Genomic DNA, 26,474 nt, shown 5'->3' with positions numbered 1-26,474 from the left:
TAGTCTATATGCATCCTTGCAGGTTAGATGTGTTTCCTGAAGGCAGCAGATACTTGGCTTGTGTTTTTTTTTTATCCATTCGGCCAGCCTATGTCTCTTGAGTGGTGAGTTCAAGCCATTCACATTTAACTGAGATAACTGATAGGTGGGGCTGATTTATGTTCATTATGTTGGCTTGAACTTTGTTGCTTTGTTTTCCTCTTGAGCCATTGTGGTATCTGGGTTTTGATCTTTAGATTTGAGTGGATTTACATTCGTGAGTCTTTGTTGTGCTGATCTGTGGGTAACACTATTTTGAGTACTTTTTGAAGGGCTGGTCTTGTCTTGGTGAATTCCCTCAGTCTTTGCTTATCTGAGAATGTCTTGATTTCTCCTTCATATACAAAGCTTAGTTTTGCAGCTTATAAGATTCTAGGCTGGGCATTGCTCTGGTTCAGAAGAGTGAGAATGAGGCCCCATTCTCTCCTTGCTTATAAAGTCTAAGTAGAAAAGTCTGGTGTTATTCAGATTGGTTTTCCTTTGTATGTTACTTGCTTCTTTCCTCTTACAGCTCTTAGAAGGGCCTCTTTAGTTGATATTTTGGTCAGTCTGATGACTGCATGTTGTGATGTCTTCCTGTTTACGTTGAATCTCCCAAGGGTCCTCTGAGCCACTTGAACTTGTATATTGCGATTTTTACCAAGGACTGGGAAATTTTCGTCTATTATATTTTCAAATAGCTTGTCCAACCCTTGAGTGTTTTCTTCTTCCCCTTCTGGTAACCCTATGACCCTCACATTAGGTTTCTTCACATGATCCCACATCTCTTGTAGGCTTTGCTCTTTTCTCTTGTTTCTCTGCACTATCTCTGTGACTGATTTATTTAATTGGAAGGTGTTATCTTCAATCTCTGAGATTCTTTCTTCTGTTTGATCTACCCTGTTCTTGAGGCTTTCCACTGTGTTTTGTAGTTCCCAGAATTGATTCTTCATTTTCAGGAGTTCAGTTAAACTTTTATTCGTTGTATTGATTTCTTTAGTGAATTTTTTCCAGGTCCTGGAGTCTTTTTGTGTTTTCTTTGTGTTGGTTATTGAGTTGTTCTTGCAGGTCGTTGAATTTTCTTATGATCCACATTCAAAATTCCTCTTCTGTCATTTTGTTTGCCTGATTTTGGTTGGTGTCTGCTTCTAAGGGGCTGGTGCTCCTCTTTGGGGGTGTGGTTTCCATTCGGTTCTTCATATTTCTGGAGTTCCTTTGCTGATTTCTTCCCATCTCAATCAGTCATTGTTTCTTTCCTTTAGGTTTCTGTTTGGGTATTCACACACCTTGTTTAGTCTCTGAGCCAGTAGGTGGTGTGTGTGGGTGAGATTCGACCACACGCTGCCTGATGTGTCAGTAGGTGCCGTGAAAAGGTTGTCCAGAATGTCTTCCCTGTCTGTAGGTAGCGTGTGCTTGGAGGAACAGCTATACTATTGTTTTTGTGTCCTGTAACCAGGTCTTGTTCCTCTAGAGAGATACTCTAGTGCTTCAGGTGGTGGGTGGGGCCCTAGGACTTCCAGGTGTGTCCTTTTCTCCCCCTCAGTGAGCACTGCTCTGGGAGTGAGTTTGGGCAGAGCTGGGTTGGGTAAGCCTGCCCTCAGGCACCACCAATGCTGTTAGCATGGGTCAAAGTTCTGTTCTCTGCTTCTGGTTAAAGCTGCCAGGGAGGGGCTGGAATGTCCCTGCTCAGTCAGAAAGTCTAGGTGTGGAGGTGGGGCTAAGACCCACAGTCTGGAGCAGGCCTCGGTGCTTTCCATCCTCCTCAACTCCGGAGCTTCTCCTGGGCCTCTTCCAGCAGGCCAGACCACATGCCACTGGGCCTCCCCTGTTGGTGATGCCAGCCGGGAGATTCCCTGCTCAGGAATGTTGCCTTGGCTGGGTGCAGGGCCTCCCTTTGGGAGGAGGGTTGCCCTCTGGGATGCTGATCTGCCCCTGAAGGCACACTCACCTCAGTAGGCTGTTCATGTATATCCCTTATGTGCCCTGGGCAATGCGAGACCTGGGTGCATGGGATCTGGTCTGCAGGTCTGACCTCTGGGCCCCAGATTTCTATCCCTATCCCCACCATGGAAAGGAGTGCCAGTCCCAGTTCACTCATGGGGAGCCCAAGCTATGTCTATGTCTCTCAGCCTCAGAGTCTGCCTTGTTCTCTTGGGATCACTGGGCCAGCAGCACCTGGGAAGGCTGGTGTGTAGGGAGTTCACCATCTGAGTTACCCTCAGTCAGCTGTTGGGCCCCAAAAGGGAAGATCCTGTTCCTGGAGGTGCCTCGAGCTGGTGGCTATATTGTCTCTCTGGGCAGCCGTGGATAGGGATGGGGAGGGGAGAATGAAGCAATATGATGCTTGCCTGTAGAGTGTTGACTAGACACAATGGATGTTGAGATATAAAGTGTGTTGAAATTACTCTATGCCTGTTGTATTCTAAATGTTTCTTCTCCCCACAAATTCATAAGTTGAAATTCTTACCCATGTGGTAATTGTATCAGGAGATATGGATGTAATAAAAGCCCTCATAAAGTAGGCCTTGGAGAATCCTTTCCCTTTATTCAGGCAAGATTGTAGCAAGAAGACTGCAGTCTGTGAACTGGGAAGGGTCCCTTGCTAGACACAGGGTCCACTGTCACATTGACTTTGGACTTCTCAGTCTCCAGAACTTTAAGAAATAAACATCTGTTGTTTATAAGATACCCACTTTCTGGTATTTTGTTATAATATCCCCAAATGCCTAAAAAAAATCTATGTCTTAAAAATGTCTGTGTCTTACAAAGGATTTTGAGAGGTTTTCCAGTGGATTTTCTCTGAATACTTCAGCTTTTATTGGAGTTTGAGAGTCTATTAATGTAGATAGATATCTCCAGTGAGGCAGGATTAAGCACATATTTCCAGAATAGAATTTTGTTTGAATATCCTAATTCTCCAATTCTGTGAGTGTCCAGAGTCCTGTGGATTACCTCCTATGATCACATTCATAAGGGACTGGAATAAATTCTAGAGAAGAATTGGCATACACAGATTTGGCGATACAATAAAATAATGATCTTATGAGCCACATCTCATTAATTCTTCAATCATCTTCCCTCAGCATTTGCCTTCCTCAGTGTATAGAACAGAGGGTTCAGTAAGGGTGTGCCAATTGTATAAAACACACCCACTATCTTGTCTATTGGAAAAGTGGTTGGTGGGCATGTGTATATAAATATATATGGACAAAAAAATAGGACAACCACAATAAAGTGGGAAGGGCATGTGGAAAGTGCTTTTCGCCTTCCTTCTGCACTGTGGTTTTTCAGAGAGTGTAAGATTACAATATAGGAGATTAGCAGTATTACGAAATTCACTATACATATGGCCCCACTATTAGACACAATGAGCAAATTTATCACATAAGTGTCCATGCAGGCAAGTTTCAACAGGGCTGCAAATCACAGAAATAGTGATCAAGCACATTTGGGCCACAGAAGGGCAATCTCAAAACCAGGAAAATCTGTGCTGAAGAATGAATATAAGACCCTCTCAAGGCCATAATCACCAATATACCACAGACATGCTGGTTTATAATGGTTGTGTATCTCAGGGTCTTACAAATAGCTACATCGTGGTCAAAGGCCATGAGGATGAGCACAAAGATCTCCATGCATCCAGAGAATTGGGCTGGAAAGACCTGAGTCATGCATTCATTGTAGGAAGTGGTCTTCTTCTGAGAAAGGCCATCCACAATCAACCTGGGGACTGTCATTGTAGAGAAGCAAACATTAGCTTGTATTAGGTGGAATAGGAAAAAGAACCTCATAGAGCTTGAGCCCATTCTCCAAAGTGAGGTATCAAAAAAATGGAAGAATAAGCACCACATGTACTAGCCATCAAATTGGCAGAAGCTGATCAACACTGAGGTGTTCATATGTTAGTAATATTCACTGGGGCATGGGAGTTGGTGGTTGGTAAACTCACAAGAAATGGATGCTGTGAGCATTGTATGGGGGAAAGGTCCTCCTTTAATTGTGGCTTGGGTGAGGCAAAGTCATAACATTTAACCAAATTTTTCTACTCCCCTAATATTCTGAAATAAAAAATAAAAAATAAAATAAAAAAAAAAAAGAAAAATTACTTGGGACTCCCAAGAGTCCGGCTTGCTTTAATAGTCACAGCAGTCAGAAAGTTCCTCAACAGAGTTGAAAAGTATCACCAATGTGGATAATACAAGTTTTTTTGTAGTGATTAGAAGGGTAGGAATGAAAGTGGCATATATCTTTAGTAAATATAGAAAAATGCATAAAAGTGGATATTATTTTGAACATATGGGAACCACAATGAGTGGAAGAGTAATAAAATAAGTCTTATTTGTGAAAAGGGTTGGGATCCAAAGACATGAAAATCAGACCTGCAAGGACACTTAGAATGAGAGAATGGAAACCAAGTTTCAATGGAAATCAGAGGGAAAGGGCATTATCTGGCAAATAGACGATCCATATGAAACCTCTGTCTTGTCAGACTCCACAGTCATCTTAGAAACAGTTGAAAATAATAGGTTGTTCTCCCTTCCAAAGGCCATGAAAACCAAGTTGTAAAGTTTTAGTAACTTTTCATGGGCAAAGTAAAAAATCTGAAGCCATAAAAATATGAGAGCAGCTTTAATTAAGATTTATTCATCATCTAAGAACAAAACATGCTCAAAGTTTTTTAACGGTATGTGGTCTTTTTAAAACTAAATTGAGTACAACTGGATTAGAGTTTACCTGTAGTGAAGAGCCTACCTCCTGTGAGATGTCAGAGCCCCACTGAAGACAGCAGTGTTTCTGTTCCCTGCACCTAGACATCAGGGGGAAGCAACAACCCTGTGGTGCCTGCAGGCTTCCCAAACAGGATCCTCAGAGGGTTCAGACTGGCCCCTTTCTTTCTCAGGCAGGATCAGAAGCCATCACGCTCAACTATTCCCTGTTAAAGATGGGAAAATGTGGGGAAGAGCAAAGCATTTTCCCTCAGGTGTAATGGGATCATTTTTATATTCCCATGGCATACAACATAATTCATCTTGCACAATATTTAGTACTCATCAAATTATAGACAAAATATGTCCCACAATTCAGTGGAAGAAAATTAATATTCTTGGTGAGATATCTAAATGACTTTTCATAATGAGAATTACTAGCTCACATATACCAAGATCCAGACTGAGAGTTCATGAATGCCAAGGTTACAAATGGCCAATCCTAGATTCCTGGAAGTGGATTCTCACAGACCTTTATTCAGATGGCTATTCTGTGTCTTTAAACAAAAAAAGAACCCAAATTCAGGTGTTTCTTCTCACGCTATAGCCTTCTCCCCCTTTTTGCCTCCTTTGTAGCACTTGGAAAGGAATAGAGGGCATTTTGAAAACATGATGATTCATAAATATATAAAAAGATTACTCCAGTTTGCAAATGCAATGGCTGAGATGCTCATGGCAGCTTTCAAAGCCCCCGACTTGGTGCCCTCACTTCCCTTCCACTTGTCCTCCCAGTGCTCCTGCTTTTCTGTGCTCCAGCCATGCCTGACATTTTCTGTGCCTCATAAATACACTTAGACATCTCACTCCCTGAATATTCCATATCTCACAGAGGCTGAATGACCTGTCCTGTGCTATGACCTCAACCCTCCATTTCTACCTTTGCACAGAGTACCCAGTTCAAGTACCAACTGCTCAGCAAAGCCTTCTCAGATTTCCTCAAAGAGCTCTCTCACTGTTAATGGCCTCGCACTCTTAAAATGTATGTGTGTGTGTTATTCAATCATGTATTTTATATGTGTATCCTTCTCTCACTTTTCCTTCTACATCTTTTGCCCATTTGATTGTACAATATCTCACAAGTCACACTGGCTTGGCTCTGCTTTGTACACTTTGGGCTAAGCTGAGATGCCGAGTTTACCAGTGAGCAGTTAGCGAGGATCTAGGACCAGAACCCAAGCCTGGTGATCCACAGCAATCTCTCTCACACCCCACCCACACTGCCATGCAAGGCATCAGAATCGACCATTCATGTACAGCCAGCAGAAAGCCAAGAAATCATAAAAAGGTGAAGAAGGAAACCACTGGCATGTTCAGTTCATGTCGATTACCAAATGGATGCTGTCTTCAGGATATAAAACACATAAGTGTTTTATATGCATGTTTGATAATTAAGATTGAGGAGGAGATAGAAAGGTTAAAATAATAGGAGGATTCAGAGCTGAAAGGAAACAGGAAATGGTACTGTGAGCAAGAGTCAGAGAGAGAAAAGGAATCAGGAGATGAGACAGAGAAAAGCATATATGTTAGCACAAAGATGAGCTAAAAAACCATGGTGGGGATAAAGAATAGTTTCTCCTAGGATTTCACTAAAAATTTTTGTTTCTTTCTCCTCCACTCATCTATTATTTCTTCTCCCAAGCCCACATTGATGACGTAGTAAGCAGATGACATTGAAGGTCGTGGACAGCCAACATGGCCATCATAAGTATCAACACATCCTGACTGTGTATAGTCAGCATGCATCCCTGCCCTAGTCCTGACCTTCAACTTGGCAAGTCAGGAGTCTGCAGGTATTGGAAACTTTATCTCTGTGCCCCTCACTCAGTCTTCTTCTTCTATCAGAATAGCCCTGAAACACTTCTGCATCAAGTAGACACCAGTGTAAGCTGGGGAATGTGAAACATTAAAATATTTTCATCACTCGGGGAATATGTCCCTGGCACTTCAGGTTCTCAGGAGACAGAACTAGATGGCAACTGCTCTAATTTGTCCTGAGTGGGAGTCAAGAGAGATGAATAGTTCAGTTGGGCTTGAAAACTTATCTTTTTTTCTTGTTAAACAAAATAGATAACATCAGATAGAAAGTTCACAGTTTTCTCTTTTTCAGTTCTGGTTAACTTTGAAGAAAATCATGTGCATTGTGTCTACAAGGTGTGAATTTCACTTTAGACTTGTACACTCTACTGCTGAAGCCATGGGGAGAGGAGATACTCCACAGACAGCCAACCTTTCCTTAACAGGCTCTAATTAGACTCTAAAAATGAGCATAAAATACCAACAGAAAGTTTCTTACTTCTGTTTCTAGAACTTTCTAAAAAAAACTCCACTATTCTGTATGGAAACACCTCTATAAAACCAAACATCTCTATTAATTCAAAATATTCTCTGGTAGAACATGTGAATTAGACATGTATGCTTTCTCCATCAAATATTTATAAAGATTTCATAAAAGTTCCCAAAGGTCCAGCCTCCAGAGGGAGAAAGACCACAGCCCCTCCCACCTAACATTGAAGGATTTTCTCAGTGAGTTATTTAGCACAGTGAATCTAAGACCACAGCAAGCCAGGGGCCAATTAATCCCAAGCAAGGCTGTCAACGGGCAGATTCTGTCCTCAGAGCCTCTCCTCCTCCCTGTGCGAAGGGACACCTCCCACGACAGTGACCACCTGCTCCCTCAGGCATGGCTTCAGAGTCACATTCAGGTGTAGACTACTGAAAGTTACCAAAAGCTTTCTTCTTTGGCCAAATCTTTATAATGGTCCAGATATAAATTCAAATAGATATTAATACCAATACAATTCAATTGTATCCATGATTTGTATTTCTATGATTTTAGGCAAGCTTCTTAACTTCTCTTAATATCCCATTCTGGAAAATATTACCATTAAATATAATATTTAACAATAACATATAAATTATTAATAATAATATTAACAGTACTAATGATATTGTTTAAATACACCATAAGTAATTACAATGAAAGCACATAATAAAAATTTCTGTGGTTTCTATAATATTTTAAAATCAATAAGTCAATAAAGGAAGGAAGGAAAAAGAGAGAAAGGTAATGGAAATAAATTAATGTTTCTTTTAACGTCTTTTTATTTTAAATTTCCCTCTTAAGGTATAATTTATACAACAAACAATGCAGCATTTTAAAAGGTATGGTAGGTGAGTTTTGACAAATGTATACATTCATCTAAGTACTGGCACAATGGTGGGTATTTATCAATTTTGTTTGTCTGTTCAAACATCCACATTTTGGCTTTATGTTCTCTTTGTATTTATATTTTGATTTTGCTTCTCTGCCTTCTGCCTTTTTATGAGTTGATTTCATTACATGGTTCCTTCTGAGGACTAAGAGGGAGAATCTGTTCCATTCCTCTCTCCTGCTTCTGATGATTTGCTGGGAATCTTTGAAATTCTTTAGGTTGTAGATGAAGTGCCCAATCTCTCTGCCTCCTTCTTCATATGACATTCTCCGTTTGCGTGTTTTTCTCTTTTCCATTTTTATAAGGGCACAGATATGTTGGATTAGCATTCACCCGAACAATCTTATCTTAACTTGATCATCTGAAAATTTTCTTTTATTTTAAAATAAGGCCACATTCACAGGTACTGGAGGTTAGGATTTCAGCATTTTGGGGGGAGATGCAATTCAATCCCTAACAATCCTATACAGCCCCTAAAACTGGGGGAAAAGTACTGCCTGATTCAGGCTCTCCAAATTTCCTCCAAAAGCTCTGTTGGTGTCTCTTCCCCAACCCCACCTCCAGCAGAGATCCTCCACTTATGCAAAGCCCTGACTCTCCAGCTCACTCCCATGCCAAGAATCAAGACATGCTCCCAGGGTAAAAGTGGGTAAAAATTCAACTCACTTCATTAACCACTTCGGTACCAGCGTCGATTGTAGTCCATAGCCACAGATGAACACGCACAGTGACTTTAGCCAACAGACCTGATATGAAGGCGCACAGCTGAGTGTCAACTTTAGCCGACAACTGTGATATGACCTTTCTAATTTTGATTTATCAAAATAAAATTGTGCACATTTAAAAATAACGTAATGAAAACATATATGTATATGTTACCGATTCTGATTTACATTACAGGTAACGCTACCTGTAAAGTAAAACAAGCTTTCAGTGCTTTAAAGCTTTCCTCATCACACAAGAGCAAAATGTATTCGTCATCAATGCACAGGACAAACTATCATGTGGACTATAAGTGCCGGCTGTGGGTAGGGTTTCGTGGCCTTGGGTAAGGTGAGTGCGGTATCGAAGTGGTTAAAGATCTTGTCTCTCTTGTCTTACCCCTTTCAGCATTGCTTTTCTCAATAGGTTTCCAGTACATCAGACAGGTGATTCCTATCCTGTAGCTGGCATTTCTAGTTGTTCACAGCAAGAGTATTTTTGGCCATGAGTTATCATACTGCGTTGAGGAGAAGAAGCCCATTTATATAATTTTATTATCATTCATTTATTAATTCTACACATATATATTGGCCAATTACTATATGCCAGACACTATTTTAGGCACTGGAGATTTAACAGTAAAGTTTTTTTTTTTTTTAAGTGATCTGACGTTAAGGTCACACAGTAAAGTTTTTCAGAAAGAGAAAATCGTTACCCTTATATAAATTATTTTCTGGTATATAAACAATAAATAAATAACTAAACTATTTGACATGCTAAGTAATGACAAGTATTAAGTAGAAAACTTACACAGAAATGTTGGAATAGGAGTCACAAAATATTAGTGGGTGGGATTTGCCATACTGTGAGGTAGTCAAAAAATGCTTTACTGAGAAGACACATTGGAATAATCAACCAAAGGAAGTGAGGGGGTAAGCCATGCATATGGCTGGAGGAAGAATAACTGGGACACAGAGAATTATTTTTCAGACTTTCTTAGGCAAGAGTATGTCTGGGGTTATGTAAAAAGTTGACGGGGACAATGGCTTGTATGTCACTATGGCGTTAAAGAATTGTTAGAGTTGAGTACTGTTAGAGGGAAGCTGGAAATAATATGATAATATGATATTGATTATGATATCGATATGTGATTTCAAATAACGTGATATTGTTTGGAAATTAGTGAGTATGAGATTGAGATTACACAAAGTTTTTAAAATGATGGTAATGACAAGGTCTACAGTATGACCATCGGAGTGAACAACTGAGAAAGATTTAAGGATGAGATTCCTAGAAGGAAATTGGGCAATTGGTCAATTTAGGAGCCAGTGGATAGGAACGATCATCTCTTTGGATGTTAAAGTTTCAAGAAGTATGGCAGAACCACCTTGAGTGACAGTGAGACAGGAGCTGGCACCTTTAAGGTACAAGAAGAAATGACTCTGGAAGCAGTGAATGATATTTATAAGGAAAAGTGGAATATGGAATGGTCAGATTGAGATTAGAAACTAGGAATAATCATGAACTGAAGCTGGGGAATGAGCTGGAAAAGGCAGTGAGAAGCAAGCAGAACGAGGTTTCATCTGTAGGCCCTCAGCATGAAAACTATGGGAGAAGAAAATGCCTCACTGAAGTGGAAACATGGAGAGGAGAAACAGGAAAGCAATAAAAGAAATGAAATGTTCACATAAGATACTGGACTGGTAGAGATTCTGCTTATTATTGACCTGAGATCCAAAGGATCAAATGAAAGGAGATTTGGGATTTGTGTGGAGGGGGATGAGATTTATGATGAACAAAAGGAAGTTACAGTGCTGGAAGGATTCAAAACATAAACTCAAACATTCTCTAAAAAATTCACAATCCCTAGTTGAAGAAAAATTCATGCAATATCTTCAAAATCAGGGAAGTTGCAAATCTTCTGGACTTCCTATGGAATGTTTTGGATGAGCATAATCCACTATGCTGTTATCTGCAAATATAGAATTTTTTTTACTGCTACTTAGAATAGTACTGGGCAATAATAAGTTGCAATTAATGTCAACTTGAATTTATTTTGAGTGACAAATATTTCTGTGGATACTCCTGATGTCGGATGCCTGTGACAGGGTTGATAATTGTGCACTAAAACCCACTATCCCCTCCTGTGTAGTAAGAGATGGGTACTTGTCATGGCCAACCAAGTACAGCAGACTTTACTCAGCCCCCTGTGCCTCCAGGCGTAGCTCTGTCACTAAGTTTTTGTCTATTGAAAAGAAATGGAAGGGATATGTGTAACACACAGGGGAGAATCTAAAATGTTGCCTCCGTGTTTTTGTTTTTTTTTTTTTTATAAATCTATAGTTTTATTAAGACAAAAACTGACAGTGTGGTATGAAGTTTACATTTAAACAAAGTTTTCACAGAAATCTAGCACACGCCTAAAAAGATTTTACAATGTAGCTCTAGTTGCAATTCTAGATGATGTCAAGAATTGATGGATTTTGTGATTCAAAGACAGAGCATTTGGGGTATCATTTAATTCTTAGGATTTTTTAAAAAATGTTTTTTGTTTGTTGTGTTTTACAGTGAACCATTGCCCCAGTATGAAAGTTTAATCTTCTCCTGAGACCAGGGCTTTTGAAATCATTCAACTCTTGAACTGATTCAATGAAACTTGTGCTGTCAGTGACTGAACCCTACTATCCAATGGTTTTAGGGTTCAAAGTTCAAACAACAACAAAAACCAGAGAGGCTCCAAGAGTTCTCTGCCCTAAGAGCATGGGACCTTGTCTTCCCTACTCTCCCATCTCCAAAGTTCAAAGAAAGAAAGAAAAAAAAAAAACCACAACAGAGAGGCTCCAAGAGTTCTCTGCCCTAAGAGCATGGGCCTTCATCTTCCCTGCTCACTCTTCCATCTCCTGTACCACCCTCTTCCCCAACACCTCAGCCAGTGGCTTGGATGAACAAGCTATTTATAACTTCATACCTGGAAAAGAAAGGGTCGTCTTGTTTAATTTCAGGAATTAGCACCTCTAGGACAGAATGATCTGCCGATGTATAGTCTCCAATACGAGATTTCCCCTTAATCAGTTTCCATCTCCAAAATGGCAGCTTTGGTAACTTATGAGCTGGCTTAGTACTTTGTGGGGAACAGTATTAAGCTCAGGCAGGGAACACCTTGGCTTATAGGTTTCAGGCATTCACAGCTTTTAAACAGTCTCTCACAGTCCTCATTCGTGGTGTCAATGACATTTTTTGAAAAGGTAAAATATTATGGACATAGAAGCAAATCATTAGTTGTCTGTTCTTTCCATTATTTCACCATCTCCCCAATCAGGCCCTAAATTTTAACCAAAATGATCCTACTTATCTCCCTTCTTTCCCATCCCATCCCTCCCACCCCCAAATAATACACCAGTAATAGCCAAAAACTACACACATGCTACGCTGTAAAAATGCAGAGTTAACACTATTAGGAAGAAGGCTGTGGGTTGTGGAGATGCTCTTTGAAGATCTACAGTATCTTTTTGTTCTCCCACACACCCAATTCTACAAGTTTTGTCCTTCATAGAAGGCCCTTTGCTTTTCTCAACAAAGTGCAGAATGGGCTGCCTTGAAACACTTATCCCCCTTCCTCTCCACTGGGATGGGTGTGCAAACTATACAGCTTGAACGGCGTTAAAGCACTTTGGGCTGCTGCAGGGCACAGAAACTATACTGGCTCTTCAAAGGACATCTTCTCAAGCCACCTCTATGGTGTCAAGACAAGTAAAACTCCTTCCCTCCCCACTTGAAACCCACAGTCAGATGTGACAGGGGCTGGTACTCAGGAGAGTTAATTCTTGTCATCTTTTTTGTCATCATCCTCCGAGGGGTAGGAATGCCACGTCAGCCTTTCCTCATAGAAGGATATGACAACCTGTGGGCACTTGACATTGGCTTCCTTGGCAGGGACCAGGTCAGCCTCATCAGAATTTTTCCATTTCATCAGAAACATGAGCTCTCCACTGGAATCTGTAGCTCCAATAATCCGCTCCGGCTCCAAACCCCGAGCAAAACCTCGTGGCTTTTCTGACTCTTCTTTTTTCTTCTTTGGTTTGCTCTCTTCTCCCTTATCTTCAGAATCAGAATCAGCTTTGCGCTTGCCTCCTTCTGATTTATCTGTCTCATGTGCTGTTTTCTGTGACTGCAGAAACTCAGCAATGAGGTCAGGGCAATCCAGGTTCTCTTCTGGCTCCCACGTGTTGTCCTCATCCGAGAAACCCTTCCACTTTAGGAGGTACTCCACTTTGCCCTTTACCACTCGACGGTCGAGAACTTTTTCCACCACATATTCCTCTTCCTCCTCTTCTAGCACCTCCTCCACTTTCTTCTTGTTTTGTTTTTTCCCCATAGTGCCCGCCAGCTTTCTGGTGTAAAGGGTGACGCTGCTCAGAGCAGCGCCCAAAAACCCCAGAGGAATCGATGTCGCGCTACTGGCGTGTCGCGTCGGGCCAGCCGGGGAAGTGGCACCCAGGAAAAGCAACAAGCTGGTGGCTGCAGTGGAGCCCCTCAATGAAGCGGCGTACCGCAGGCCCCGACCAACGGCCCTCCCCTCTGCCGAACCCCTCCGTGTTTTTGAAGTTTATTTGCCCTGTAAACTCAAAGTTAAATCTGAAGATCATGGAACCCACAACTTATTAGAATGAATTTCATCACACCTAGGTAAAATCAACAAAGAAAATAAAATGGAAAGCTAAAGCAATAACTGTTGCTGGGACAATTTTGCAAATTTCTGTTCATGACTTAGTTGGAATGAAAAAGGTTAGGTACACGTCTTTCAGTATTTGTGTTTTCATATGCTGAATGTCATATTTTCTTTTTTCCTTGTATATTATTACCGGAGACCACAATGAGAAGTTCTGAGGTCAATAATTAAAATGTGTTTGAATTTTAGTGTTTCATGGATCAGGCATGAATGTGTGTTGTTCATAACAATCTGGCCAGAATAATGTTTTATATGATAGTATGTCAAATCTTAAATTCACAGATTTATAAATAAATTGAACCAATGATACAAGACCATCAATCTCTAGATAGTTCCTGGTGATAAAGGAACTACTTAACAATAAGAATCTCTACGTGAAGGGAAAAAGACATTAAGAAGCTGCCCTTTCTACGATGACAGACAGATGATGGACAAGCGGAGGAAGGAACCAGGAAAAGGTCCCCAGCATGGCCAAGCCCTTGTTGCACAGTTGGTCTGCTGCAGTGCACATGTTCATTCAGATAATGTTTTAGATCCTAATCTTAATCACTCCTGGATTTCCCCACTTGAGATCACTGAAATATTACTTGTACTCTGCCATTTCTATTCTGAGAAAGAAAATGAATATCATACACTCTTCTACTTTGGGAGTGACATGAAATATGAAGGGAAAAAGAAAAATATCACTGAGTATTTTGTCTATAATTCTCAATTAAGACACATTTTATTAGCATTCATGTGATAAGAGAAATTTAAAGGTTTTACTGCAAAAAATTTCATTAGAGAAGCCAGTTGGAAACCTGAGATTAACAAACCTCAACTACAGGAATGACTTATAAGATCTGTCTACATTTGAATGATATCTTCATTGATAATTATTGAAATACAATTATTCTCACTGTGAAAACAAACTCAAGAAATTTCAATCACCAAGTACAATGAAAACAAATCCTCTTTTGAAATCTGCCTTTTGCTCTCTGCTGCCTCTGGCTTCCATTCCTCTGTAGGGGAAAGTCAGCTCACTACAGCTGCAGCTTTGGTAGCAGTTTGCTAGTAACCTGGTCTCTCAAGTGTTCTCTTAGATTGTGCTTGAATAAGAGATAACCTGAGCTAACTCCATTTGTGGAATCTGTTCCGTCTTCCTCTTAGGTAGCTGGTGGGTAGAGGGTATTTGCCCTACTCAAGAGGAACTCATCTGTAAGCACGGGTGGCTCAATCACATTTTATGTCTCAAGATATTGACCAAATGACTCAAATTCTATAGCAGTTGGTAGTGGACCCACAGTAAATGACCGAGTCATGTGAAACAGAAACACCTATATTTGAGGTACTGTGAATGCTCTGGTCTGCGCTCTACCTCAGTCTTGGCTGTTTTTTTCCTCAGAGACACAAATATCAGTGTCCCAAACATAACCTTCTATTTGGCAGAGTTTGGATAAATTTCTCTCCCTAATTTCTGAGATATTATATCTTCCTTCCAAAAAGGTTTTTTAATGCAGGAAGTAAATAACAAGCAGTCTGATGAGGCAATTTCTCTTGTTATTCTTTTTTATTATTAGATTCCTAGTAAATATAAAATTCAACACATTTTAATTTACATATGTGATACTGGGCTGCCAACTCAGAGTTAATAAAAATTAGATGGTAGAAACATCATTTTCTGATGCTCATTAACCCTTTTGTTATAACATTATGTTGCCTCTTTCTGTACAGGTATATCCCTTAAACTTTTTGTCCAAGAATATTTTGGGGTGTTTTTACTCTTAACCTTGACTTTATAAAAATACTTTAATATTTTACTTTCCATCAGAAACCACCACCACTCTGTTCCATAATTTCCTCATGGCATTTTTTACCTCCTTATTCCTGAAAGTATAAATCAAAGGATTGAGCAAGGGAGTCAGGATGCCGTAAACTACTGCCACCATTTTATCAGAGGAGAAAGTAGATGGAGGTCGTGCATATACATATATGCATGGGACAAAGAACAAAACCACAACAGCAATGTGAGATCCACAGGTAGACAGAGCTTTTCTTCGCCCTTCAGAACTATGAGTTCTCAGAGAGAACAAGATGACACCATAAGACACAAGCAACAATGAGAAGATTATAATGCAGAAAAACCCACTGTTGGCCACTGCAAAAAAGCCAAAGACGTGAGTGTCATTGCAGGCAAGTTCCATTAATGGATACAGGTCACACAAGAAGTGATCAATGACATTGGGACCACAGAAGGACAACTGGAAAATAAACACTATTTGTACCATGGAATGCAAGAAGCCTCCTGTCCAGGCTACTCCCATCAGAATGCCACAGAACCTGGAGTTCATGATGGAAGAGTAATGCAAAGGCTTGCAAATGGCCACATACCGATCATAGGCCATGGCTGTGAGGACAATCACCTCTGCCCCACTAAAGAAGTGTTCACCAAAAAGCTGCATCATGCAGCCTGCAAAGGAGATGGTTTTCCTCTCATAGAGGGAGTCCACGATCATCTTCGGGGTGAAGACAGAGGAGTAGCATGCATCTAGGAAGGACAGGAAAGCCAGGAAGAAGTACATGGGGGATCCCAGTAGAGCAGGGCTGCTGAGAATGGTTACTACAATTAGCGTATTGCCCCCAATAGTGGCAATGTAGACAAACAAAAATACAACAAATAATATTTTCTGGATGTTGGGATTGTGTGAAAGCCCAAGGAAGATGAACTCAGTTACAAAGCTTTGATTATACATGATTTCCAAGGAAAAGCTGAAATCTAGAACAGTGATCTGCGTGTATCATCTGCAGTTATGACAAAGAAATATTTGCTTCCGTTCAATTTATAGTATTATAGTCATCAATACGTTGGTGTATCCATATACAAAATTATCTCAAGTGTATCAGTTGTCACTTGGAGCACCAAATTAAAAATTGTTGAAGGTGTTAGTGAAAGGTCAGGCAGATTTCGGTTGGAGATAAATTACTGAATGCCTTATAAGAGGCCACGTTTCAATATGGGGGAAAGAGAACATCCAATATCGTACAGAAGAGAAATAGTTTTCATCTAAAGTGCCAGCTTTGATCATTTACTAGTGGCTTCCTGGAGTGAATTGTTGAGAAGCATTCTGAAATCGCCTTTGAGTTATGAGAAAACGAGGTCTGTAATTTATTAGTGATGACTGCAAGGCATGGAATGGGACCAGCATGACATCCTAACCTGGTGAAGGCTTCACCTACAAATAGAAGAAGAAATAGCATGCAGTATAAAAGCCACTTAAAAATCATAGCCACTGCTCACAATAGTCTTTGAAAGTCTGAACTGTATCGGGCCTTTAAATGAATTTAGTCATTGTTGATAAAAGAATAATCTGTGGAAAATTTCTAGCTATAAATTAAATACATAAAAGGTATGGACTAAATATTGAGCTGATTTTTAAATTGGCATTTTAAAATGAAAGGTTTATAAAAATAATAATGTCAATACCAGAGTTTTGTCATGGTGACTAAGTGAAGTAAGGTGGGGCTCAGGACCCACTGCCTAGAACATAGTCCATGATATTCCTATTGTCCCTGTTTGATTGGTGAGAAACTCATGCTTATAGAAGCTAAGTTCAAGCAAACAACAGATGATTGATCTGGGCTTTGCAAACAGAACTTCTGGCTCCAGCACCCACTGGATCAACAGGGAGAGGAGTGGGATTTTCCTTTTTAGCAAGAACTTCAGAGCAGGGCTGAATGTACAAACTGATAGCCACCAGATATGCTTACAAGACATAGTCTTGAGGCTTTATTAATTATTTGCCAATTATTTACACAATGTGGTCACGTCTGATCAGGTATAACTACTAAGGATATACATGTTTCAAATTTATTTGATATTACTGTAAAGCAAAGAGGTATGTATGTATTAATAGCTTAACTCCTCATCTCCCGGGATTATAAAGTAGGTCAAATTTGAAAATGTGAAATTGTTTCTAATGATAACATGTCCTTGTGAATCATAGTTACTAGTAACTCAGTTACGAAGCCATCCATCTTACCCAGAGAAAGCTTCAGAATGAGTTATCCAGACAATTATCCAGCCACTGACTTCATTTTCCACAGGAAGACACAGCTTCTCAGGATGGTTGTATCATCATCTATATGTATAACTGAAATGCCTCAGTCAATTAGCACATATATATATATATATATATATATATATATATATATCTGTGTGTTAATATTTGCATACGTATGCATACATATGTTTGTTAAAAATAGGTGAATAAAAGAAAAATAGGATTTATTGTGAGGCTTACAAATAAGCTGATTTTTATGAATGCCACTTAGAGTTAACAGAAAGAATCAAATGTTAATAAACTAACAAATACACTATTGTGTATGTTAATATCTGTCCTTTGGCACACTTTAAAACAACTATTTCCATTAGGTTTCCATGGTCATTCCTACTGGTGTCTGCACGATAAACCCCATATCCAGTTATAAGTTGTTAGCAAGGTAACAAGAGTTCAACCAAACCCTATAAGATCTTGGGGTCAGTCAACAGCCACTGATTACAAAGCAAAAAATATCAATATATGACCCTGCAGTGCTCAGCTTAGCTTTGGACCAAAGTAGGAATGACAAGGAAGTGAAATGAATAAGATCATCAGCTCCAGACTTACACAGACGTGGGTTCAAATCCAGGATCTTCAAATCCAGGTGGAACATGTTACTGAAAATTCTTCAAATTCTCAAAGCCTCAGCTGCCACTTCTCTAAGTGGGTAGAATAAGAATGTCTATTGATAGGGTTCTTGTGAGAATCAGATAAGACAACACACTCAAAAACATGGATGCAGTAACAAGCATGGAAGGTCATGATGAATGGTGAGAACAAGTTCCCAGAGTCCTTGACAAGAAACAGAAGTTGTAACATCTTCAGTCTTAATTCCTATTTTACCATGACCCACATGGTTTTCACTCATCCTTTTTTTTTTTTAAGTTACAAATGTAATATATGTTGTTTGGTCAGTGTGAGTACCGAAATGATATTTCTAATATGTATACCACTTTTTAAATAAATCTTGAATAAATTATTGTGGCTCTCAAACCCACTAGCACCCACTTGTATTTCAGATGGCTTCATTGCACAAACCCTGATGGGTCCATAGTCTGGGGGTGGACATGCTCGATGCTCTGACTCAGGTGGGGCAAAGGCAATACATGCAACCTAAACATTTGTACCCTTGTAATATGCTGAAATAAAAAAATAAAAAAACCCAAAACAAACTTAATTGAATGTATGCTGTAAAGGAAGACAAGCTTGCTGTTAATCGGACAATTACATAATTCTTAATTTCTCCATATTCTTTATCCAGGGTTTCTAAGACCACTATCATTTTAGAATGAAAATATTCATTAGATATAAACAACCCCTTATTTTTTTCAGATGAAAAGGATTTTTAAATTAGTGTTAAAACTTTGAAAATGGAGACTATAGTGTCCTCATGGTTTATGGTCACAAGATTTATGATTTTAAATTGTTTAGTTGGCAATTGTCCAAAAGGCATTATGTTGTCTAAGATTGAATACTGGAACAGAACAAGGACATACATTGACTAATAAGGGCAATGTGAATAAAGTATGATATTTAGTTAATAGTAATATATCAACGTGAATTTATAGTCTTGACAAACACTCACATGGTAATGTAAGATGATAATAGCAAGGAAAACTAAGTAAGTAGTACACAGGAACTCTCCAAGTTGCATCTTAGCAACTTCTCTGTTAATCTAAAATTACTCCCAAGAAAAAGTTAATTACAAACAGAAGCAATTGTTCACTTTGTGCTAGTGATACACTACCAATCCCAGCTTCATCAGGCACTAGCCATGTGTCATTGAACAAATCACCATGCCTCAGCCTCCTGTACTGTAAATTACATAGTCATACTTGTTCAAGCTGCCTGACCCATGAAAGTAAAACCGACAGTTATTATTAATGTGTTTTACAAAGCAGAAATCAAATATTGATGTTGGCATTAATTTTAAGCAGCATTTTCCTACAGACATAAAGCTGTTTGGAAAATTAAATCAGTCTTAAGAATATATATAATCTGTTTTTTACATCATGCTATTGTTCAATTATACTCATTCTAAGATGGCAATGAAATTGCTTTATCCATGTAATGCTTTTGAAAACAATATTAGTAAATAATTTTGGAATCATCAACATGTTTGTGTTTTTTATACAAGTAACCCCAACTCTAAAAGTTTATTCTGAAGGTGAAATGATATGAGGAAGTTTTGTTTTTTTTTTTTTTTTGAGACAGAGTTTCACTTTGTTGCCCAGGCTAGAGTGAGTGCCATGGCGTCAGCCTAGCTCACAGCAACCTCAAACTCCTGGGCTCAAGCAATCCTTCTGCCTCAGCCTCCCAAGTAGCTGAGACTACAGGCATGTGCCACCATGCCCGGCTAATTTTTTCTATATATATATTAGTTGGCCAATTAATTTCTTTCTATTTTTAGTAGAGATGGGGTCTTGCTCTTGCTCAGGCTGGTTTCGAACTCCTGACCTTGAGCAATCCGCCCACTTCGGCCTCCCAGAGTGCTAGGATTACAGGCGTGAGCCACCCCGCCCGGCCTTATGAGGAAGTTTTATAATGAACGATGGAGCCATGTCATTTATAATGGTGAAACTTGAGAAATAACTAAAATATTCAGTGATAGGAAGAAGTTTATCTAAATCAGGCTATTATAAATTAATATCCCATGTTGCATAAGGAAAACAAAGTAGATGTATTTAATTTCGTAAGACTTCACTCTCTGATGAGACATGTGATTTCTTACCTTCTCTGTGCAATTTGTTAGGATGTCATTGTGGAAAGACTAAATGCTGCATTACTTTTTTTTATTTCATACGGGGGTATAAATGTTTTGGTTACAGGACACTTGCACTTGAATGTTTATAGCAGCAAAATTCATAAACTTAAGGATGTAGAAAAATGCAAATGCCCACCAATACATGAGTGGATTAATAAAATGTGGTATATATATACTATGCAGTTCTCTCCAGCCATAAAATAATAGTGAACTAATGCTTTTTTACTAACCTGGTGGAACTGGAGACCACTCTGCTGTATTCTGTATCAATAACTCTGTAAATGGCAGCACATGATATTACCGTGCTACATCAGTGTTCTTTAAACAGTCTCAGAAAATTCTGCTTTTTAATCTAAAACATCAAGATAGGGAGAGCAACAAAGGATAAATGATAAATGAGAATATTTTAAAAAGAATAAATAAAATGCTATTGAGGAACAAGGGAAAAATATGCACTTGTTGCATTTCTAAGTTATTCAGATTTAACTTGAATATGAAAGGCTGAAGATAGGTCTAATTTCACTAGACTTGAAGTAATTAGGAATTTCTAGGTCCCTCCTCCATGAAGCAAACAAGAATTTGCATTCTGACAGCTGCTGTTTATTGGGCACATTATGTATCAAGCGCTGTTCTATGGACTCCACATGTATTATTTCATTCATTTTCACATTCTTTCAGCTTCATAATATTATTATCCTCCTTAAGTATGAGCAGTCTAAGAGCCAGAAAGGTTATGTAACTAGCTCAAGTGTGCACAGTTCTTAAGTGATTGGCTCATCGATTGCATTAAAGTTTATAACCTATGACACCTACTCTTTAAAGCAGTACATCACAGTTTGAAATTCTCTCTGAGAATGCAAAAATGTGAATTATAAATCTCACCATTTACCAGTTCATTGAAAATTCTGGTGATGGAAATCTCCTATTCTTTATGAAGAAAAGTCCATTCAGGGGCTGGCCAAAACGTGAAGGTTGTTTCCAACCCTTCTTTCTATATCTAAGAGAGGCAAGAAAAGCATACCTGCCAAACAAGGTAGAGAATGTCCCCTACCACTTACTAATTGCATCTTATACATAGTTTAAGAAAAAATAAATAAGCAGAACTTTCCTCCTTGTTTTCCAATTGCAATTTAAAGACATTTCCCTGGGAGGTCATGAGTCTGTAGAATTGCTTCTCAGCTTCCCCCAGGGTTTGGAAATTTCCCATGGGTATGATTTTCCAATCATAATTTTATGTGGTTTAACTTGCTCAAGTGTTTATAAAACTTTTATGTCTCTGACCAATTAGAGGTGTGAGGTTTTTTCTTTGTTTTTTTTTTAACTTCTCCTAGTTTCTATTTAAGATGCTTTCATTTTTCTTCTTCTTCAGGAATAGAACACTGTGTATACTGTGATAGAATATGTAGTGTCTCTCTGAAGAATTAGGGCAAACTCCATATATACTTACTAAATGAAAGAGCTGAGTTTGGGCATAAGACAGCATCAATCCATAAGAACAACATGCATGGTTTGGGGACTAGATAAGCAATGAGTGCTTATTAAAGAATGACACTTTACCTATTGTTAGGGACAGACCTTCTGGTGCCCACCGGACAAAGAGGCACAGACTCTGAAGCTGCAATCACACAAAAGGAGCTTTATTTCTGGCTAGCCAGGGTCTGAGCCCAGAGTGCCAACGCAGTGGACACCCTAAGGCTGAGGGACCCCGAGCGAAGCAGAGTGTGCATTTTTATCCCCCCTTCCACCCCCCAAATTGATCACGCGCGGCCCCTGTTCCCCTCCTTTATGCTATATTTTGCAAACCTTAATTGTACGTTGCGCCTTGCAACGGACGATTCTCAGAAGCGCAGCAAGCAAGCATTTCCCAGAAGCAGAAGTGTGCGGTTAGCCGACTGTCTCTCGCCCCTCTGCCACCCTTGTGCTAACTTTCTGCTATCTTGGGTTAACACCCCGGGTGGGTTTTGCAAGTCAGCAGAAGATACTGCCAACTCTGCAGCCCCCTGTATTCCTCAGAAATGTTGCGTTGCCCAAATTTTCTGTCCCCTACACTATAAGTAAGTAAAGATTCATAGGTTAATCAAAATTTAATTTTCTTCTCAGAAACTGATCTTCAGATTTTAAGGCTTTAAAACTAAAAGCACAATTTCTAGAGATTAAGGGAATATTTTTTCTTTTTATTTTATTTGGAAAGAAGATAGATCATGTCTGTCTACTCTGAAAAATAAAATGTAGCATTGAGACTGATGTTTGAGGGACAAATGGAACTTTGCTCATCAGATCCAGAAGCCACACCAATTTGTTTCACTTTATTCAGCCTTAAATATTTTATTCTACCTATTTATTTATCTATTCACATCCCACAGAACAATGCCAAATGGAGTGAGTCAAGGCCCAGAAGCAGCATCAATTCAATTGTCTGTAGAATTAAGAGAGAAATATTATTTTCTTTTAATTGAAATGTTATATATGTGTCCTCACAAAGAATAATCACCCGATAGGAACCACGGTCCTAGTCAGGGCGATATTTTATAAATATCGCTCAGCAACAAGACTCCACCAATTCATTTTGGGACCCTGGTTCTCACTCCAACCCACAGTTAGCATCTTCCACTTCATTCCATGCCCTTCTTGGCTCCATCCTTTATTATTTCTTTCTGTAGAGGAACAGAATGAAATAACATAAAAATAAGATTGTAAAGATGAAGTGAGGCAGATAATAGAAGAAATATTATTTTTACCCAGTTATTTTAAAAATAGGGCAAATTATTTTTAAAGTTTAAATCAGAAAAAAGCAAGACAGAGACAGAGAGAGACACAGCCGAAGCTAAGAAACAGCATGTGGGGGGATAGTAATTTGCACTTCCAGAATTGATCCAGTATTCTGCTCATAATACTGATTTAAAATTCTGACTTCATCATTTATTAAATAATAAACTTTACACTAAGTTTTCAAAGATAGATGGCTCAATTTCTGGGCAGGTTCTTCTGTCCCTTGGAATTCTTTATTACTCAGCCCTTACCAAAATTTTTACAAACTGGAGCCTTAAGAAATGTTCTGTTATCCAGTGAATCTAGTCTTCCATCTCTATGCTTCTCACATTTTCTAAGAACCAAAGGCTATTCAACACAGGCACACAACCATGTACATTTTAGAATTGGCTTATCAATTTATGTGGAATTGGCTATGGTAACATTTTGTGCTCCTGTGTTGGTCTTAAGCCATCTGTGACGAGGGACATGCCTTGCATGAGTGGAACCACTATTCTTTATCTTCAGTCTCATCTTTCATCTATCCTCCCTCCTGGTGGTGTGTGGAAAAGAGATTTGATATGAACAAGAAAGAATTATTCACATTTTCCCGTATACTTTGTTCATCAGATTTGTGTCTTAGATCATTAGTAAGAGAGTATCTTTAAGAGTCATTGTAAGACAATAGTCAGGGGAAGCCCAGGGGTAGCCCAGTGGATGCAAGAGAACATCAGTGGGAGAGGCCAGTCAGCACTGCAGAGGAATGGCCTTGAAAGCCCTTAAAAGAGATAATAACAGCCACACTGGAGGCTGAGGGACAGTGCTTTGTTCTATGACGCATGGCTAGTGCATGATCAAGCTGGGATTGCTAGCTTTTTACTAGCACAAATTGAACAATTTCTTTTGTTTTTAATTAAGTTTTTCTTATGAGTAACTTTAGATTAACAGGAAACTTGCTAAGATAGTATGGAGAGTTTCTGTATACTACTCACTTAGTTTCCCTTACTATTACCATCTAATATCACCATGGGTATGTTTGTCAAGACTATTAAATGAACATTGATATATTACTCTTCACCTAATATCAGATTTTATTAACATTTCACTAATTTGCCCACTACTGTTATTGTTTTTGTTCCAGGATTCAATCAGGGACAACACATTACATTTAGGGCAATTGTGTTTTAAATGGTTTAAAATCATAAATCTTGTGATCATAAACCATGAGGACACTACTGTCTCCACTGTTAAATTTTTAGCACTAATTAAAAAAATCCCTTTCATCTGAAAAAAGAAAGGGTTATTTTGTTTATAGCTAATGAATATTTTAATTCTAAATGGTTTTGCTATTATAATACCCTGGATAAAGGAAGTGGAGCAATTAAGAAGCATTTAGTTATTTGATTAATATAGAACCTTGTTCTACTTTCCACCACCCACCCAATTAGGTTTTGTGCAATGAAGCTATCTGAAATAGGAGTGGATGCTTGTGGGTCTGAGGGCCACAGGAATTTATTCAGGGACGACTACAGATGTTTAAAAATGTTGTACATTGAAAAAATATCACTTCTTTACTGAGATTGGTGATATAACATATTTTACACATGTAAATTAAAATAGTGAGTAAAAAGCATGTCGGTCATGGCAAAGCAGAGCTTACGAGTGAAGATGCTATTCTCTCTTCTCTGTGTCAATGGCTCTGGGAGGTTGTTCTCACCACTCATCATGAGCTTCTGTGATTTTTACTGCATCAATGTTTTTGAGTGTGTTGCCTTATCTGATTCTCACAAGAACCCTATCTATAGACATTCTTATACCCATTTATAGAAGTGGCAGCTGTGGCTTTGAGAATTTGGAGTATTTTCACTAACATATTTCTCCGCAGTAGAAGATCCTGGATTTGAACCCAGGTCTATGTAAGTTTGGAGCTGATGTTCTTACTCATTTCACTTCATTGTCTTTCCTCCTTTGGTTTTAGGCTAAGCTGTGTACTACTCGGTCATATGTTGATATTTTTTGCTTTGTAATAAGTAGGTGTTCACTCCTTCAAAGACCTTAATATGATTTGTTTGAACTCTTGTTTTCCTGGCAACAAATTATAACTGGATATGGGGATCACAGTGCAGACACCAGCAGTAATGACCCTGGGAACATTATGGAAGTGGTTATTTTAAAGCCAAAAGACAAATATTAATGCACACAATTGTATATTTGTTAGTTATTTGTTAGTTTATTAACATTTGATGCTTTCCGTTAACTATAAGTGGCATTTATAAAATCAGCTTGTTTGCAAGTCTCCCAATAAATCTTATTTTTCCTTTTATTGAACTATTTTTTCAATAGTTCAATATGAACGCATGAAGGCACATACATGTGCTATTTGATGATGCATTTCAGCTATACATATAGGTGAGGATACAATTACCTGTGAAGCTGTGTCTACATGTGGAAAATGAAGTCAAAAGTTGGATAATATCTGGATGACTGATTCCTTCTGTGTGTAAGGTGAATGGCTTTGTATCTGAGTTACTAGTAACTACAACTGATTAGGGCGTGTTGTCATAAGCAACATTTTCACATTTTCAAATTTGACCCTCACTGTAAGCCTGATGAGCAGGTAAGCTTTTAATAATACTCTCTTCTCTGCTTTACAATAATATAAAATTAATTTGAAACATTTATATCCTTAGAGGTTATACTTGATCAGACCTGACCACATGGTGTAAATAATTAATAAAGCCTGAATACTCTGTCTTATCAGCATCTTGCTTCTCTTCTTTGCCTATGTGGTGGCTGCTAGTTTGTACATGTAAGTGCTTGTAGAAAGGTCAACCCTGCTCTGAAAATCTTGCTGAAAAGAAAAATCCCACTAGTTTCCCTGTGATCCAGTGGGTGCTGGAGCCAGAGATTGCGTGTTTAAACCCCAGGTCAAGCATCTGTTGTTTGCTTCAACTTAGCCTCTTTGAGCACGAGTTTCCCACCAATAAATCAGGGACAATAGGACGATCACAGACTGTGCTCTAGGCAGTGAGTCCTGAGTCCACCTTAATTCACTTAGTCACCATGTCGACATCCATGTATTGGCATTGTTATTTTTATGAATTTCTGTTCTCATTTTAAAATGACATATTAGAAAAAGCTCAACATTTAGTGCATACTTGTTATGCATTAAGTGTAGAGCTAGGCATTTTCTATAGATCATTCTCTTTTATAAATAATGAATAAAAAATAAATTAATTTGTTTAAAGGTCCAATTCAACTTAGAATTTTACAGACATATTTGAGGAGGCTTTTAAACTACATGCTATTTCTTCTTCTATTTGAATATAAGGCAGTCTCCAGACTAGGATATCATGCTGGTCACTCCTGCTCCCTTTCCATGCCAATGGCAGGCATCACTAATAAATTGCAGTCCTCTTAACCTTATAACTTTCAGGTGGCTTCAGATGCTTCTCA

The 26,474-nt window shown here is 38.8% G+C and overlaps 2 protein-coding genes and 1 pseudogene across 2 annotated transcripts; all 3 read right to left on the bottom strand.

The window, feature by feature from the left end:
- Positions 1-3,087: 3,087 nt before the first annotated feature.
- LOC109730708 (olfactory receptor 4C11-like) lies at positions 3,088-4,183 on the bottom strand (annotated as a pseudogene).
- A 7,098-nt stretch (positions 4,184-11,281) lies between these two features.
- LOC105884171 (chromobox protein homolog 1) lies at positions 11,282-13,282 on the bottom strand. The gene has a single exon (XM_012787890.2). The coding sequence runs from the start codon at positions 13,071-13,073 to the stop codon at positions 12,516-12,518; it is 558 nt and encodes a 185-aa protein (XP_012643344.1). The 5' UTR covers positions 13,074-13,282; the 3' UTR covers positions 11,282-12,515.
- Positions 13,283-15,223: 1,941 nt separating this feature from the next.
- On the bottom strand, positions 15,224-16,159 carry LOC105884159 (olfactory receptor 4C15-like). Its single transcript, XM_012787877.2, has one exon. It carries the CDS (start codon positions 16,157-16,159, stop codon positions 15,224-15,226), a length of 936 nt encoding a protein of 311 aa, XP_012643331.1.
- Between the last annotated feature and the right edge of the window lie 10,315 nt (positions 16,160-26,474).

This window comes from Microcebus murinus, chromosome 4 (assembly GCF_040939455.1).
Source record: "Microcebus murinus isolate Inina chromosome 4, M.murinus_Inina_mat1.0, whole genome shotgun sequence".
In the NCBI taxonomy this organism is placed as follows: Eukaryota; Metazoa; Chordata; class Mammalia; order Primates; family Cheirogaleidae; genus Microcebus; species Microcebus murinus.
This window is presented reverse-complemented; position numbering and strand designations above follow the sequence as displayed.

Bases quoted from the DNA above. Each gene is read 5' to 3' on its own strand.
- LOC105884171 (XM_012787890.2), bottom strand. From the start codon at position 13,073: ATGGGGAAAAAACAAAACAAGAAGAAAGTGGAGGAGGTGCTAGAAGAG.
- LOC105884159 (XM_012787877.2), bottom strand. From the start codon at position 16,159: ATGTATAATCAAAGCTTTGTAACTGAGTTCATCTTCCTTGGGCTTTCA.